We start from the raw sequence: 19,457 nt of genomic DNA, 5'->3' as shown, positions 1-19,457 counted from the left end.
GTTCTATGAGCTTGTGTGGCCTACCACTTCGCGGCTGAGCCGTTGTTGCTCCTAGACATTTCCACTTCACAATAACAGCACTTACAGTTGACCAGGGCAGCTCTAGCAGGGCAGAAATTTGATCAACTGACTTGTTGGAAAGGTGGCATCATATGATGGTACCATGTTGAAAGTCTCTGAGCTCTTCAGTAAGGCCATCCTATTGCCAATGTTTGTCTATGGAGATTGCATGGGTGTGTGGTCGATTTTATATATGGTGTGGCTGAAGTTCAAATATGTAAACATACCTTGACGATAAAGATGCTAAGTGTCTGGGTTTTAGTGCATATAACCCACCTAGGCTAATATGCCTGTTGATTTTGATGGGCCAGTCACAAGAGCTGTATCTCCTTCACTAAGATGGCAGGAATCTGCTATTCACAGTGGCTCTGTGCAGTGTGGGATCTGTGGTGTACATAACAGCATACATACAGTACTTAGTATGTATAGGGCATACTGTACCTATCAGGAAACCAATTTTCACATGCAGCATAGCTCTGATAAGATATTCCTAATCCTCACATCCAGTCCTCATGCTGAAGGGGAAACAGGTCCATTGGTGCAGCCAGAGATATAAATAGGGCATGGTTTTATTCCACTCTCATAAACATGCAGATTGATTAGGGTCATTTTCTGCTAGCCTGCCTCCCTCCACCCAACCCCCTCCCTCCATTAGTGATGAAAACCTAGATTTATTGCCACGTTCGTCACTGCCACACTATAATTCACTGGCACATGCTGCATGCTTTTATGTAAATGAGCAATCGCAATAAGGCATATCAAAAAGCATGTCTCTGTCTCTCTGTTCATAGGAGCGCATACAGGTTGCCAATGGGCTGTTGTCAATCAGCCGACTGACGCTGTCCGATATTGGAATGTATCAATGTGTGGCTGGAAACAAGCATGGGGAGGTCTACTCCAATGCAGAGCTCAAAGTCATAGGTAAGGCAATACAAGGTGTGTGGGTGTACGTGCCTGACAGCCTACATACCGGTGCATGTATTGTATGTTGTACAGTATGCACGTTTGTTGTGTGCATGTTTTAGTGTCATAGCTAGTTTGTTTTTCCGCTCTCTACCATCGCAGTGTGACCTCTAGCTTCTCTGTGATTGCCTCCTAATTAAAAGGCATTCATTAAAAGATGAATGCACTGGGGTGCTGTTGATGTATGGCCATGCCACTGTGCTCCCCAGTCCCACCCATCTACCCTGTCAGTCCTGCTACTCAGGACCCTGTTCCCTGGCACAGGGCTGGCCTCCAGCTCTCCCTCTCGAAACCCATCTCCCACCACTCTTCATCATTGTTTTGCCATTGATTGGAATTAGATCCAACACTGCCAAAGTTCCCAGGTTGAATTAAACGTGGAGGAGGTAAAAACGGCCTTGACAGCCCCTGGCACTAATTGAAGTGCTTTATAAAAGCAAAGGGAGGGAGGATCCTGGAGAGAAAAGGAGATGATCATCATAGAACTAATTTGAGCTGCAAAACAGACATGACATTTTCCATTTGTTTTTCTTAGAAAAGGATTCCCTGTTTTTTAAGGAGTGCAGTGTGTTGCACTCTCCTTCCTTCCCTGCCATTTCTACTCAACACATTACACGCCTCACTTTGAAGTAGACAGCAGCCATGCACGGGTGTATTAAAACCTTTAGGGGTTATACAGATAACGTACCATTGCATAATTATGTTTTTGTTTTGTGCTTTTTTTCAACATGTCTGCCTTTGACTCACTCTCTGTCTAGTCCATACAAGCTGGAATGTGGAGTTTAGTAATCTCCTTGAGCCTTATTTACACTGGCTAAGACCTGCTCTAGCTCTGGCCAATGACAATGACTATCTCTACCTCTGGCCAATGACAATGACTATCTCTAGGTCTGGCCAATGACAATGACTATATCTAGGTCTGGCCAATGACAATGACCATCTCTAGGTCTGGCCAATGACAATGACTATATCTAGGTCTGGCCAATGGCAATGACAATGACTATACCCTTGATGTATATGTTGTTATTTCCTGTGACATCACCAGGAAAGACTCTGGACCCAGTATACTAAGGCCCTGAGGTTCTCCTAGTTCAGGTCATGTGTTCAGGATAAACTCATGTCTTTACGCTCATGTCATACATGTTGAAAGTTAGACTTAAAAAGTAAAGGGGAAGGAAGTGTTGAGTTTTTAACATGCATGTGTTGTCTTAGCTGTTGCCCCAGATTTCTCCCAGAACCAGCTGAGGAGTCACACAATGGTGAAGGAGGGAGGAGATGTGCTGATGGAGTGCAGGCCCAAAATGTCCCCCTGGGGTGGGATCTCCTGGAGGAAGGGCAGTGAGACTCTACAAGAGAGCAACAGGTAAGCTAACAATCTCTCTCTCTTTATTAGGTAATCCCTCTCTCATAATGGGGTTGATTTCCTAAACACTGGGGTTACTGTGGGATTTGTTCAGGTATGGTACCCTGGAGGCAATGTTCTTGTAGTATTGATAAATAGCAAATGCCAGACACCCCTGGCTATGATTACTGTATGTTTACCTGGCCCGGCTCTGTAGCTTGATGTTATATATCTGGTCATGTTAGTGATTCTATTCCTCAATGTTACAGAGTCCCTCCTTGACTGTTAACATTTTATATCCAGCTTTGGGTTAAAATAAATATTAGAAGAAACGTCTCTGTCTGTATACCTACCTGCTTCAGATGTAGACTCCCGTAGGCCAGTGTTAATTTTGTCAAGAATAACTAAGTCGAAAAATATTAGTTAACGACCTATTTCTCCTGACGAAAACGAATGACGATAACGAGACGAGATGCCATGGAAAAAAAGACAACTATTCTAAGTGACTTTTCATTTGAGATGACAAGAGGAGAATTCCATGCGAGACTAATGGACATTCAATTTGACAGGAAGCTCCTTTTCATCTGTTTTGTCCAATCAGAAGCAAGCATACCTTTGCAGAATATAATGCAAACCTCTTTTAGTTAAACAGGCTGATTGAGCTGATATACAGTATCTACAGACATTTCAATTGTAACAATAATGTTTATGTAACGGCAACCTTCCTCCTCTTCGTCTGAAGAGGAGGTGTAGCAGGGATCGGAACAAGACGCAGCGTAGTTTGTGCTCAACATGATTTAATAAAGACGAATAACGTGAACACTTACAAAATACAAAAATAACAAACGTGGCAAACCGAAACAGTCCTCTCTGGTGAAACGAACACAAAGACAGGAACAACCACCCACAAACCCCAACACAAAACAAGCCACCTTAATATGGTTCCCAATCAGAGACAATGACAAACACCTGCCTCTGATTGAGAACCATATCAGGCATACATAGAAATGGACAAACTAGACACACAACATAGAATGGCCACCCAGCTCACGTCCTGACCAACACTAAAACAAGTAAAACACACAAGAACTATGGTCAGAACGTGACAGTTTACTGTCTCTTACTTTCATATTGGCTGTTTAAGCTTTTTTCCAATTTTCTTTTTCCCGTTTGGAAATACTTAAGCTATTTGCTGAATATTAGGAGTACAGTAATAATTCTAGCATTGTTGGAAATGCTCAGATTCTCCCCTTTTAAGGGAATCACTGTCATTTACCTCATCACAAGGTGGAGAAAAACTGTAGGCCTAAATGGTTTAACCTGTAGCCAATAGCAATGTTGCCAGCAATACAAGGGAAAGACCTTGTCAGTTGTACAACTGAAATGTGTCTTCCGCATTTAAACCAACCCCTCTGAATCAGAGAGGTGCATGGGGCTGCCTTAATCAACATCCATGGCTCCTGGGGAACAGTGGGTTAACTGCCTTGCTCAGGGGCAGAACAACAGATATTTACCTTGTCAGCTCAGGGATTTGATACAGCAACCTTTCAGTTACTGACCCAACGCTCTAACCACTAGGCTACCTGCCACCCCTGGATAGAAGGCCTAGGCTATCTTAATGTGCACATAGAAGTTGGAGGTCAAATAAATGAGGAAAATGTGATTAACATAACAGTGACTAAAACAAGATGAAAATTGTCCAGAGTTTTAGTTGACTGATAATAACTAAAACCATGAAGGTTGAAATGACTAAAATGAAATCTAAAATATCTGACACAATTCAACACTGCCGTAGGCCTAAATTCAATAAGGTTTTCAAGTCACTGAGTGTACAAAACATTAGGAACACCTTCCTAATTGCACCCCCCTTTGTCCTCAGAACAGCCTTAATTTGTCAGTGCATGGACTACACGGTGTCGAAAACGTTCCACAGGGATGCTGGCCCATGTTTACTCCAATGCTTCCCACAGTTGTGTCAAGTTGGCTGAATGTCCTTTGGGGGGTGGACCATTCTTGATACATATGGGAAATTGTTGAGCGTTAAAAACTCAGCAGCATCGTAGTTCTTGACACAAACCGGTTGGCCTGGCACATACTACCATATCCCGTTCAAAGGCACTTAAATATTTTGTTTTGCCCATTCACCCTCTCAATGGCACACATACACAATCCATGTCTCAGTTGTCTCATGGCTTAAAAATCCTTCTATAACCTGTCTCCTCCCCTTCATCTACACTGCTTTAAGTGAATTTAACAAGTGACATCAATAATGGATATGTTTGGAATGGAGAGTTTTGTTGATTGATTTGGGGTTTTGCACTGCTGTGATATGTTCCAATGGGATGATTAATTCAATAGCAGTGGCTATATTATGGTTGAATGGATGGATGTTGTCTTGTAACCCTGTTGAGATAGTGTATATGTTTCCTAACATCAATAAGGGATCATATCTTTTACCTGGATTCACCAGGTCAGTCTTTATCATGGAAAGAGCAGGTGTTCCTAATGTTTTGTACACTCAGTATATAATGCCTGGTGTAATTCACACTGTAGATATACACCACAAACAAACCAGTGTCAGTACTGAAGGTATAATTGGTTTGGCCAGTACTTATGGATGTCCTGATATGCCCCTCGCTGTGCAGAATCCGGGTGCTAATCAAGCACTTTTCGCCCTCTGTGGGGGTGTGTGGGTGACTATACCAGTCACTGTCTGTTGACATGATGCGCTTTTCTGGGCTAAAGTGTTAACTGCTAACAGTGACAGGAGAGTAGGGTGTGTGTGTGCGTGTGCGTGCGCGTGCGTGTGTGTGTGTGCGTGTGTGTGTGCATGTGGCATCAGGGGTCTGGTCAGTCAGACTGTCCTGATCCAGACAACAGCTGCACCCCTTTTTGTGGCACAACTCTGACAGCAGGACTGTGTGCACAGTGTCTGGTACGTCTTGTCATAGTTTACATATACACAAAGAAGTGTTGGCGCTAAACAAAGTGGCCCTGCATTTGCATAGTGGTTACGCTGCTGGTGCCCTTCAGTTGCCCTGTATACTTATGTATATGATGCTGTCTCCCTAGCAGACTGATCAAGGCTGGAATTCGGAAGCACATCAGGTTTTATTAATAAAATATGTATTTTTCTCTTTCGTCATCCCTCTTGAACTGACAGCTTGAATCTTGGTTGAACTGTGAGGTAGCAACGGATTACACACAAAAACAACGAGGGTTCCTCAAAGTTTCTTTGGGAAGAGTGATGGTTCCACTGACTAAAAAGAACTGACCCAAAGAACCATTTGAGCCATTCAATGTCTCTTTGCAGTTCAAGGAAGGGTTCTTTCCTCTTTTAGTGTTAATTCAAATGTGGGGGTGGCGGTTTATTAGAATATTTTTGAGGTGCTGATTTGCTCACAGCTCTGTTTGTGCAACCGTGAGTGAGAGTGTCATTCCAACATCTAATCTGTTGTGTTATGCCATTTCATGTTATATATGACAATGCCGGTGAAGGTGTCTTGTGAAGTAGTTCTCAATTCTCTCCCAGCTGTTCCTGAGCTAGCACCCTTGATTCATCCTACAGTATGGCATTTTAACAATACACTATCAAGCCAGAATAAAACAACTCTGTGTTGTTCTACAAAGACACTTTGAGATTGAGAAAGGTTCTTTATAGAACCGTTCACCATAAAGGTTCTATAAAGAACCATAAAAAGGGGTTCTATATAGCCCCAAAAAGCATTGTAACCATAGAGGATCCCTTTTTTGGTGCTAAATAAATATAAACCTTTTTAATTGTTCTTCATAGCACTGTAGATGTTCCATTTAGAACCTTATGAACATGCATCTCTTTAGAACCTTCAAAAAAAAGTTCCATATAGCACCAAAAAGGGTTCCGCTATGGTTACAAGCCAATAGAATCATTTGTTTTTATTGTGTATGCTTTCCCCTTTCCATGGTTTCCAACACAGATATCCACTGAGCTACAGTAACTGATCATTTTGATTTAACATCCTGCTTGTAGCCTATGGATATGTTTGGAATGGAGAGTTTTGTTGATTGATTTGGTGTTTTGCACTGCTGTGACACTGTGATATGTTCCAATGGGATGATTAATTCAATAGCAGTGGCTATATTATGGTTGAATGGATGGATGTTGTCTGGTAACCCTGTTCTTCCCTGATGTTTTGTGGGTCCTTGTTGTTTCACTATGAGCTTGTTAGAAGTAGATAGATAGTTGAGATTTACTGTACATGTTTGCTGTAGCGGAGAGGCCTACCAGAACTCATATACTGTATGGTATTTTAATGTTCTGATCGGGACTTTTTGGAAACAAAGGCAAAAGTGGATTATTAAATCTGGACCAGTGCCCCATAAACACAATCTATCATAATAATATGCTATTCACAAAGGGAATTATATTACAATATCTCTAGGTCTGTGTTCTTGTGGAGTCCTGAATTGAACTTGAAAAGTAAATTGTCATGCTTTTACTTTGTAAATGCTATTCAGCGCAGACCACCTCTTTGACACAGAGGTAATTAAAAAGAAAAATGTGCAGATAACACTTTTGCTCGCATCTGTCCCAGGTTGTATTGTGCTGGATGAAATCTTGTCAGGATGCTGGATTGCATTGTCAATAGGTGGAACCCTGCCAAATTACTTTTTTGCAGAACTGAAAAAATGTGTGAGGCATTGAATGTGTTGTCTCTACTCTTTCTTGCTTTCTTTCTTTCTTTCTCCTTCGCCCCATTTCTATCTCTCTCTCTCTCTCTCTATCAGTTTCTCTCCCTCGCTATCTCTTCCTCTCTCATCCCAGTCTCATTCTCTCTCTCACACACACACACACACACGAACACACATTGCTCAGACATACAAACCTACTTTGCACCCAAGTTGTCCTGCCCTTACTGGACCACATACATCTCATGCTATGAAAGTAATCATCACCTGTTCTTGTCGTCATTTAACATATTGTCATCACTTCGAAAGGACTGTGTTACTGGAGGATGAATGCTTTGATAACCGCTGTGATTTAGAGGTAGTTGAGAAATCTTAACATCATATGTAAAGTGAAACTAGTTCCCCATGCAAATGAGAGGACCACCGCGGCTTTGCTTGGTCCATCCCAGATCGATTATACCAGTAACACAGTTACTGCACTTGAGAGTAATCGATAATCACATTTATTGTCTTGAAAATAAGGTGTGAGCAGGATGTGGCGGTACACCTGCTCAGGAGCGTGCATAATCAAAGGCGGGAGGGGGGTGTGTGTTGTGAACCCCTTTTGTTCAAGATTAATTGGCCTAATTGCGTTAGCGCTCCACTGTGGCTTTAGAGGGAGGGGAGCCAGTGTCACCAGCTGGGTAATCCATCTTCATAGCAGCAGCTCTTTTTTTCTGCAAGAGACCAGCAGAGGGGGGGGGGGGGGGGGGGGGAGTGGGGTGTGGGGGGGTTGTCTTATCTCTCCCAGACAACCCTGCAGGGACCCGGTTTAGATGACATCAGCTGGAACAAAGCAGTTGAGAACGCAGAGCAGGGTCTTGCTGATGAGTGTATAAGTGGGCCGTGTCAGGCAATGGACCGTTGCCTAAAAACATGCCATTTCAATATGTCACCACTGAATTGGAAGAGAGAGAGAAAAAAAACGTGTTGGCCCCACACACCAGACCCACACACTCAACTGTCTCTGTATGAGTGGCCACCGCCCGCCCGCCGGACGTGCCGACATTCTGTTTTCCCCTCATCTCTTCTCCCTAAATTTAAGGCAGTCTTTCAAAGGGCTGTTTGGAGTTATCTTACACCACAGCGGCACTCGTAGGGGAGAACCATTTTTTTCATTCAGCGTAACTATGTCAAGGGAAATATAGATACGTTAAGGGAAATATAGATACGTTAAGGGAAATATAGATACGTTAAGGGAAATATAGATATCTTTCTATCAAAGATATCGACATATATTTTGAAACATTGTATATCCCTGGAAATAACCAGAGGTATGTAAACATAACAGTTTTGAAAACATTTAACATAGGCTCAAGCCCTGGTGTAACCTCATATGCCAGCGATAATGCCTGAAGAAAACACTTCAGCTGTGGCCTAGAGGGGGAGCGAACCCCACTGAGGAATACATTTTTCATCATTTGAATCACACAAATGCAAGGTGTCTTCAAAATACTATGCATATTATGCATAAAATGGACAAATGTAATCATTATTTTTATGGGGTATATTGATTATCTATTGACTCAACTTGCCCCTCGCTAAGTGACACAATTTACCCCAAAGCAACCATTTTGACTATATTAGCTACAAGGATGCACTTTCATGCTAGGTTTAGGACCTCATATTGTAGCTTATAGAGACCCCAAAGTATGTATAAAACAGTCTTTAAACAGATGTTTGGTGTAGATACAAGCATCATGAAACCTATAACACAATAAATACATTTTACTTTGTAAAATTGTTCTTCTGTTTTTTTACCTAGCTTGCTTATCACTTTTCCCCTGTGGTTTCTTCCTTCACAGACTCCATGAAATGATGACCTCTTCCTAAATATTTGGTCATATACTTCAAGTTGTGTATGGTTTCTTAAAAACAATGGGGTGGCTCAACTAACCCTTTGGCACAATTTACCTCATCCTGACCTACAAATATTTCAAAATATGTTTTGGTCCTTTGATATAGTTGCTTGGCTTCGGATGGAAGTCTTAAACTGATGTGTAAGTGGTACAGATAAACTGCAGTGTGTTTTGGTGTGCTGTGATGCTGTAACCCATTGTGTGTGAAGCACAGGGGTTTTATTGCCTTGGTGAGATCTGTTTAGTGGCTCTATATTAGTTTGGCTGTTGTATATGGAAGGAGGAAAGAAAAGTAGATTGGTTAGTGTCAGTTAAGAATAACATATGGCAAGTTTATTCAGTCAAAGCCATGGTATGTTCTCATTAAGACTAAACGTAATGTAGCGCTAACATCTATCTAATTGCTGTGTAGAATTTTTACTGAAGTTGTACAAATTAAGTATTATATACGACAAGAAGTCCCAGTCAGTAGTGATTGTATTTTATTGTAATGTGTAGGCTTCTGCAAATATGGCTGTATCATGAGCGATAAAGTAGATTAAGTTAACTTCCAAAGATGTCATGCAGAGACCATCTTCTTATAAACATTAACCTCACTTTAAATCTATTCTTGTAACTTTCACCTTTATTATATGTGGCCAGATGGAATTGTTCTACCTTATTACTGTATAGAATAGGCTACCTTGATTGCTTTGTGCACTTTAAAGAAGTGCACTGTGTTTTGACTTTTCAGCTGTTTCTACCACTCTCTCTTGAACTCATAATTGGTGGCTTGTCAGGCCTTGATGCCTGGCCGGGGGTGTTTAACATACAACGCTTGTAGAATATTCTCCCTACATCGCTGTAGAGTGGATAATAGATTGAGTGGTGGAAATAAGGCATAGCAGGGGTTTCTGCGTCAGGGTGTTGACTGTTGACTGCTCCACCATATTGAGGGTGACAGGGACGGGAGTGAGATTGCTCCAGATCTAGCCACGCTTTTGGCCCATCTCTATCCCTTCCTGCAAAGCAAGAGGAAAAGAGATGGCTCTCACATAAATGAAGTGATGTCTGCCAGAGTGAACTCCATTTACAGACCCCATCTGCTATGCCAGACACACTCCAGAATGAATCAATGTCAGGAAGGAAACCAAATGTGGAATGAGTATCAGCACATTTTTACAAGTGTCCACAGAGGAAGCTTGTGATGCATTTACTTACATTGACTTCGTATAAACGATTTTGCACTCAGTCATTACTCAGACATGATTAAGTGTCACACTTGCACTTTTTAAAATGTAATAATACGATTTTCATCAAACGATGCTCAAAGTTACATTATGAAATCTTAACATGAAACAGATGCGTTGTTATTAAAGACAGGGATTAGCCCAGAGCACTGTTCATTCATTTCAGAGGTGCCATGCTGTTGTGCTTATTAAAAAACATTGGTTATCATGTTTGAATGTCACTTCGCATTTTTTCTCATCACGTCTCTAATTTCCTCATTTGATTCTAATTGAACATCTGCTTGGAAAAGTGGAGATCTGGATCTCTGCGGAGGTGCCTGTGACACGTCGCGTTCCGAGTGGAATATTGAGAGGTTCTGCAGCCTAATAAACGTATCCCATTTCCTCCCCTTGAAGGGAGGCACACCACCTGATAAGTTGTTTGGACAGCTTATGGTGCTCATGGTCCTTTAGCAATAGACTCTGTCTTCTGAGTCTGGTGTTGGCTAGGCTGGGAATGTCACATGAAGGGGAATGGCCCTCCAACCTGAGGACGAGGTACCCTGACAGCTCCACACACTCACACACATATGTGTACAGTACATACACACACACACACACAAACACACATGTTCAAAGGCACACACAAATATGAATGGATGCACTGACTGGAGCACATCCCAGCACAGACAGACAGACACACACACACACACACTCCTCCGTGCAGTCTTGATTTCACCTAAAGTATGTTGTGGCTTTTATCACTTAAATAGTTTTAACAGCTGACCTTAACTTGATCTATCAAGATTTGCGGCGCTAGTGCATAGAGGATTCATGTTTATTGATGATTTCCCTCTCCAAAATAAAGTCAATTAATAAGAAACACATCACATATTTTTTTTGTTTTTCCTTTATTTTACTAGGCAAGTCAGTTAAGAACAAATTCTTATTTACAATGACGGCCTACCAAAAGGCAAAAGGTCTCCTGCGGGGACAGGGCCTAGGATTAAAAAGAAAACTATAGGACTAAACTGTTGATGTTATATTTTATACAGTGTATGTTTTATATTTTTACAGACATTTTATAAAGTATTTTTATTCACGTAAATCATGTATTGATACCAGTGCTAGATTCATCGAGAACACTTTATTTGGATAGTCCATCTGTAGATGCTCTACAGACTATCAGTAACCTTTCAACTAAATATTAACTAACCCTAGCCCTCACACTTATCGTAACCCTAACCCTAAACTTAACCCTTACCCTAACCCTTAATCTAAACCTAAGCAGTTGCTTATCAACAGATAGTTTGAGATGGATTAATGCAAAAACATGCCCCTTAATGATCAAGCTATTTCTGATCATATCAAGTTAGCTGAACCCTTGTTCCCTTTCTTGTAAGGGTTGTAAAACAAGCTCAAGGAAGTTAAGTTGATCGACTTAACCCAAATAAATCTTAACCTGGAGATTTTTGCTGAGATTAGGTCAGAACCCTTTGCTGAGATTAGGTCAGAACCATCTTTACCTGTCCACGTGCCATGTTTTTCTCTACGGGATTATTTTTTATCTGGGAGAGACTGCTGCTGATATCGTTTTTCAAAGAGAGAATGTGCCAGCACAGCACAGGTAATCCATCTTGGTTCCCGACAATTTCTTTGGAACCGGTGTGTGTGTGTGTGTGTGTGTGTGCGCTCCTTATTCCTGAAGGATACCTCAGCCAGCGCATGAGGAGGAGATTAATATCAGTGGAAGGGAATATATTTTGAGAGCAATTTGTGATTAGAGGAAGGATCCTGTAGCAGTACATGCACACAGCCCTCTGTGGACCAGGCAGATAAACACTCCACTCCTTCCAATGCAATTACCAACACAATCCCATCCTGTTCTCCTGTTTCACAGTCGGAAATGAAGACAATGTAAATCAGGAGCTTTGATTAAGACAGCTACCTGTAATAAGTAGTAGCTCTGCACCGCGTTTAATTCATACACATACACTGAGTGTACAAAACATTAGGAACACCTTCCTGATATTGAGTTGCACCCCCGTTTGCCCTCAGAACAGCCTCAATTTGTCAGGGCATGCACTCTACAAGGTGTCGAAAGCATTTCACAGAGATGCTGGCCCATGTTGACTCCAACGCTTCCCACGGTTGTGTCAAGTTGGCTGGATACATACAGGAAAGATACATACAGGAAACTTTTGATTGTGAAAAACCCAGCAGCCTTGCAGTTCTTGACACACCCAAACCGGTGCACCTGGCGCCTACTACCATACCCCATCCAAAGGCACTTAAATATTTTGTCTTGTCCATTCACGCTCTGAATGGCACACATGCACAATCTATGTCTCAATTGTCTCAAGGCATAAAAATCATTCTTTAACCTGTCTCCTCCCCTTAATCTACACCAGGGATGTGCAACTGGTGGCCCATTTTTGTAGGCCCGCGGTCCAATTTTTAAAATATATTTTTTAAACAATTTTTCATTTTGGTCTGTGTGTTTTTTAGGGGAAGTCAGTCAGGGTCACAAGTTACTGTTGAGATTTATAATAATAGAATGCACAAGGTGCAATTTATAAATTTAGTTGTGCATCAGCAGCCACTCAATTAGCCCATGTCAGCAAAGAAAATTTGGATTGGTAAATTAGTCTAGCGGCCAGCTACCTAAACTTATAGTAAGCATGATCGAATTACTATAGAATTGTAGAACTGAGTGAAATTAGTTATATTATTGCCAAATCTCCTCTCCGCCCCATGGCGAAATGTGAAGAATTGCAGGAAATAAACTTTAAAACAAAAAATGTTGTTCTTCACTGTCACGTGGGGGGGTCGCTAAAATGTTTCGCTGACAAGGGTGTGGATATGGGTACGCACACTGCGGTCCGTCATGATGAGTTCCGTTTTTTGGGGGCCTCCACCTACATCAAAGTTGCCCATCCCTGATCTACACTGATTGAAGTGGATTTAACAACTGACATCAATAAGGGATCATAGCTTTCACCTGGATGCCATGGAAAGAGCATGTTCTGTACACTCGGTGTATAAAAGCATATTCAGTCAGAAAAGCTTATGTATTAAGGAATGCCTAGGTTGCATTAGCCATGAAAAATGTGTCTGTTAGATCCATGGGGAATCACTTGTCATTTCTCTCTTTATGTGAAGGTGGTGTAAGAGGGAATGTTTGGCACCTCGTTGTATTTGTTTCACAAAGTAGAGATTAATACTTCCTTTGCAGGCTAACACCCCTGTCCCCTGGCTGTGTTTTGATTAAGCTGCATATTGCCATGGAAACCGTATGAATGCTACAGAGTGCCCTGGAGACAACGGTCAACCGGGAGAGAACTGAAAGGAAATGTCATTTCACGTATAGCCTGCAATTCAGTCTTTTTTCTTCCTCCATCTTTAATGTAACTGAAAAAAGAAAAAGAACCCACTCAGTGCGTTCTGCTAGTTGCAGGGTAGAGCAGGGTAAATCATATGTACTGTGACAAGGGGAATGAGTCCTTACTGTCAATCTTTCTTCTTCTTTCTGTCAGACATGTACACTCAACTAGAGCTCTATGCAACACTGGCTCCAGATGCACTCCTCATACTCCTGTTGTGCTTTGATTGACGTGTGCAAATGATCTCTGTAGGGTAGGCCTTCTAACAGTAGCTTGAACTTCCAAGCATTGTGTTGTGTTCATTGCTGTTATTCTCAGCATTACTCTCCATGATGTACTGTTGTGTTCATCACATCATTGTTGTTGATAATTAGTGCATTCGGTGGTCTACAGTTCCAACGTTCTGCTATTTAAGCAATGTGTGAGCTTTGTGTTATTAAGTACATTTAGTCATCAGGGCTTCCAACTTTTGAAGATAGCTTGGTGTGAGATCTTCTATCGTGAATGATCTCCTATCAGCTCCAGCCCTAGCTGGAGGGGTATGGGGATCCCCTCCCCAGGAAAGAAAATAGCTGTTTTAAAGCTAACTTCCTGCTATTATACATGTTTTCACATGGCATAGTCCCATGACCAGGGTGAAATAAAAACCATAGGTCAGGTGTATTCAGGATCATTTTAAAGTTCAATAAACACTGAAAACTCAACAACTTGGTTTGAAGTTCATTTGAGATTATTTGGAGATGGAATTTAGACTATGCTAGCTGGGGAAACATTGATGTTTGGTTCTAAAATGCTAATATTAATGGCTGGTGGCAGTAGCCAACCATAGGATGAATTGCAGTCTCTCCTTGTCCATAACAAACAAATATGTTAACATGTAATTCATTTGCGTGAACTCTCCGTTTAAAATAGGACCGTAGAAAATCTTGCCTAAAGGTAGCTCTCCAAAGGGGGTTGGCCACCCCTGATCTAGGTTTCCCTAATACTGGGGGTTTGAATATGGTCATGTGACATTTGATTTCTACACATTACCTTACATTCAAGAGAAATCGAATGAATAATGACAAGTTGGCGTATCAGATTTCAAATAGCCTAATTACTCCAGAGAAATTGGTTAGAAGTGAAATAATAAAAGTATGGGGAATAACAGTAGGGTTTTTTCTGAGATAAGCACACTAATTAGTATATATTTTAGCCCTTTGTAGGGGATGTGAAAGACCAAATAAATGATAGCCTCAATCTGCCCCTACACCCAACCCAAATGATCTTTCAATGTATTGTTGTCCCCCCACTAGAATCAGTTACATTGGGTTCACCATTTGTTTGGGCAAAATAATGTTAAATTCAGGCTAAATTCCCTCTGAATGTTGCCTTTTTGTTGTTACAGCCTAAGGAACGTAGTGCTAAATTGCCAATGACCAAACAAGGTGAAAAATGTAGGCAATGGATCTGGGCTAATGCAAGTGGTGGATTATCAAGTTAGTAGGCTAGGTTATATTATCACATGCTGTCAAAAATAAGCATTCTGTTGACAAGTTGCACTGCTGCTCTTTTGACAATTTAGCTCATAAACTTTGATCAGATGAGAACAAACCTGCCTGTCCAGGCTGCCGTGGCTGCTCCACTCTAATCGTGAGGGCCATTTCTTTACAAACACACATCCAGTCGCCTTGGTTCTAACCCAATCACAAGCTCAATCTGCCGTGGTTCACAGTGCGGTGGTAGGAAAATGATGGATCTCTCGGGTGAAGCTGCCGCAGTTACAATCTCGAAATAAAACCAGCACTTTTTTCCATGCGTGAGAAATAAGAGGCGTGGCGTGTGAGCGTGTGAAGAGGGTCAAATGTGTGTCTCTCGCCCAATGCGGAAATTGGCAGCACTGAGTCACACAACACTTACTGTACCTGTATCCATCCACCTTTAGGTAGATTTGTCACACACTACAGTCTAGACACTCTAGTCACACTAAACTCTGATATATTCAATGCTTATGGCAGTGTCATCATAAATATGCAGTTTGAGTGACATTTGAGTTCTCTCCTGTTGTGGGGGTGTCAGCCCGACCGTTAGATGAGCTGCCATTTGTATGTGGTTGCACCTCATTTTACAGCTGATAACTGTAAATCATTTTCTATCATAACGACATCAATTCCTGAATAATTTGGTAGAACTAACAGTGCATGTGACAAGCTAAGAGGTATTGGCACAAGCCTACATAGGGCAAAAATCAATATCAATTACAGTGCTATTGGAGAATTGTCAGAGGTAAATGCTCAGGTGTCCCTATTTTACCAATGTCAGGCAATCGGTTTGTTGTCTAAGTGATAAAAAAACACCTCATTGCCACACATATTATTGTAGACTGTAATTGCCTGTTAACCTTGGGGCTGACAACTTTAAAAACAGTGGTATGCACTCTGGATTTATCTCGATGGTACTGCGAAAATAGACTTCTCTGTACTTTTCCCATTGAGTTGAACTACACACTGCATTCTGCGTCATATACTCCGGCTTTGGTTTTGCTGGGTCGAATCTGTGCAGTTTGACTTGATTTACGTGTCCGACAAGGCCGTTCCTCTCAAACACCGAGCTCTTAGGGGAATCTGGGGAGAGACAGAATTTCCGTTTATCTTGTGGTCAGAATTTCACACCCTACACTTCAGGACTTTAAAGCAGTCAGGAGTATAGATCAAAACGTGAAGTTGGGTCCAACCTCTTGTCCTGTTCAGAGAATAGGGTGACCTAGCCTTTCCCCCTATAGACACCTCATCTGAGCTTTTCCTATTCACCCCTGGAGCAGTGTTACTACCACCGACGCTTTGATACAATCATGATTACAAACACCACCTGCAGGTAGGTCAGTGTCGACCAGGACAAGCAACATACTTTAATGCATACCTATCCTTATGTGTAAAGTTAATACAAAAGGGCACACACAGCTACAGTACAGTAGCACACAGAGTGAAACCCTGAAGTTCTTGTTCATGTGCTGGATGAATGCTGCATGCATTTGGAGATTGCATGGCTCCAGTGGTGGTTGAACTTAACCAGATGGGGCGAAATGAGTGTTAGACGAGTGCAGAGATGCAATATGCACTGAGTGTAACGCACCTTAGCCAAGGTTAATTATTTTGTCAAATCACCGAAAGCGTAAGATGGCCTTTTTTCACACAGCCTCATGGCTGAGTAATTCGACTGATAGAATCTTAACCCCTATTTTCACAGTCCTGTTTTATTTACCGGGCTAATGAAGAGCACACAAAGACCCTGCATTCACCCGTCCAACCAGGCTCTGAAATGGAGAGGGTGTATTTGTGTATGGTGGTGTTTACCAATGCTACCTTCACATATGCACGTATTAGGACGTTGGTGTAAATAGTTTGATTTATGTTATGCCAATATACACTGAACAAAAATATAAACGCATATAAACGATTTTACTGAGTTACAGTTCACATAAGGAAATCAGTCAATTAAAATAAACTCATTAGGCCATAATCAGATATGCATCTGTTAGTCACAGATACCTTTAAAAAAGGTAGGGGCGTGGATCAGAAAACCAGTCAGTATCTGGCGTGACCACCATTTGCGTCATGCAGCGCGACACATCTCCTTTGCATAGAGTTGATCAGGCTGTTGATTATGGCCTGTGGTATGTTGTCCCACTCCTCTTCAATGGCTGTGCGAAGTTGATAGATATTGGGGGGAACTGAAACACGCTGTCATACACGTCGATCCAGAGCATCCCAAACATGCTCAATGGGTGACATGTCTGGTGAGTATGCAGGCCATGGAAGAACTGGGATATTTTCAGCTTCCAGGAATTGTGTACAGATCCTTGTGACATGGAGCCGTGCATAATCATGCTTAAACATGAGGTGATGGTGGCAGATGAATGGCACAACAATAGGCCTCAGGATCTTGTCACGGTATCCCTGTACATTTAAATTGCCATAGATAAATTGCAATTGTTTTCGTTGTCCGTAGCTTATGCCAGACCATACCATAACCCCACCGCAACCATGGAGCACTCTGTTCAGAACATCAGTAAACCGCTCCCCCACATGACGCCATCTGCACGGTACAGTTGAAACCGGGATTCACCCGTGAAGAGCAAACTTCTCCAGCGTACCAGTGGCCATCGAAAGTGAGCATTTGCCCAGTGAAGTAAGTTATGATGCCGAATTGCAGTCAGGTCAAGACCCTGGTGAGGACGACGAGCACGCAGATGAACTTCCCTGAGACGGTTTCTGACAGTTTGTGCAGAAATTATTCAGTTTTGCAAACCCACAGTTTGATCAACTGTCCAGGTGGCTGGCCTCAGACGATCCCGCAGGTGCAGAAGCCAGATGTGGAGTTCCTGGGCTGGCGTGGTTACACGTGGACTGCGGTTGTGAGGCCTGGTTGGACCTACTGCCAAATGTTTTAAAACAACGTTGGAGGCGGCTTATGGTAGAGAAATGAACATTCAATTCTCTGACAACAGCTCTGGTGGACATTCTTGCAGTCAGCATGCCAATTGCACGCTCCTTCAAAGATTGAGACATCTGTGGCAAAACTACACATTTTAGAGTGGCCTTTTATTGTTCACATCATAGATGCACTTGCGTAATGATCATGCTGTTTAATCAGTTTCTTGATATACCGCCCCTGTCAGGTGGTTTGATTACCTTGACAAAGGAGAAATGCTCACTAACAGGGACACATTTGTGCACAAAATTTGATAGAAATGTGCTTTTTGTGTAAATGGAACATTTCTGGGATTTTTATTTCAGTTCATGAAACATGGGACCAACACTTTACATGTTGCGTTTATATTTTTGTTCAGTCTAGATAGCATCAGTAATTATAGCTGTTTGCATCAAATCCAACATGAAGTGCAGTACTCTCAACATTTCAGTGTAGTGCTGCCACCATCATTTCAAATCATTTATGGTCCCTGGTTTTGTCATGAACTCATCCAACACACTCTCACATTCTAGCACTTCCTTTCACAATACATCTGTGCCTTTTAATTAACTCTACATACAATAAAATTGTCCACATCACTGTGTTGTTTGTGTAAATCAAATGCCAATGTAGTGTCCTTCAATTATGAGGTAGTAAAGACAACCAAAACTGACAGCTTGTTTTGCATGTACTGTAAACTGAATGCTTGGGTCTCATGTACCGTAATATAGTCTTATATATATAGTGGTGATGTCTCAAAAAGAATGTCAGAAAATATATTGAGAGGAAAGGTTTTTACTTTGGACCATAATTACAGTTTCCAATTTGCACTTCACAGTATGAGCAATGGATTCTCTGAGACTAATGTTATTTTTTTAATCCCTTTCATCTTGGAGGACATAAAAGATTAACACTGTCCAGTCTCTTTGCCTGTTACTTGATCTTTTCCAATACATTTTTTGTTTGTATTTTTTATGATTACATGAGTAGTGTGTTTGGGCTTTTCGCCTCTTGTTAGAAATAAACGTCTCCTCTTCGGAGGGGTTTATAGCGGCAGCCGTTAAGTTTGTGTGAGGCTGAGATGAAAAGAGTGGCACTTGTGTTCATCTCACCTGTGAATTATTGATACGTCCTCCACAGCAGCAGGAAAGGATGCTCTGCTGAGACGGTGGGAAGATCAGACAGACATGTTGTCTAAAGGTTTCTTAAGTAGGGAGAGGAAGAGTAGAACTGGAAGACATTTACTTCACTTAGTTGACTTGTAGTTTACCTCAGCTCCTCTAACACCAGCTTCAAAGCCAACGTCTAAGTCTACTAATAAAGCCTTTCCCAGCTGTAATTACAGTAAGAAAGGCATAGTAGGATGCATTATGTTTGTTCACTCTCCCCATTTGTATTCTTTCTGTGGAGCTTTTCTCAGAGGATGCACTAGTCACATGATTGTCCTTTTGTCCCAGGAATTGTGGAAATATACAGAGTCAAGCAC

General features: G+C 41.7%; 1 protein-coding gene across 3 annotated transcripts in view; it reads left to right on the top strand.

Moving 5' to 3' along the window:
• The window catches only part of LOC129815003 (contactin-4-like), a 174,038-nt gene that overhangs the window by 117,360 nt on the left and 37,221 nt on the right, over positions 1–19,457 (top strand). For all 3 annotated transcript variants that reach the window (XM_055868238.1, XM_055868236.1, XM_055868237.1), the window contains exons 10-11: positions 852–981; positions 2,236–2,386. In XM_055868238.1, the coding sequence (XP_055724213.1) occupies positions 852–981; positions 2,236–2,386 (281 nt within the window). The remainder of the gene's footprint in view (positions 1–851; positions 982–2,235; positions 2,387–19,457) is intronic.

Source organism: Salvelinus fontinalis, chromosome 18 (assembly GCF_029448725.1).
Source record: "Salvelinus fontinalis isolate EN_2023a chromosome 18, ASM2944872v1, whole genome shotgun sequence".
Classification (NCBI taxonomy): Eukaryota; Metazoa; Chordata; class Actinopteri; order Salmoniformes; family Salmonidae; genus Salvelinus; species Salvelinus fontinalis.
This window is presented reverse-complemented; position numbering and strand designations above follow the sequence as displayed.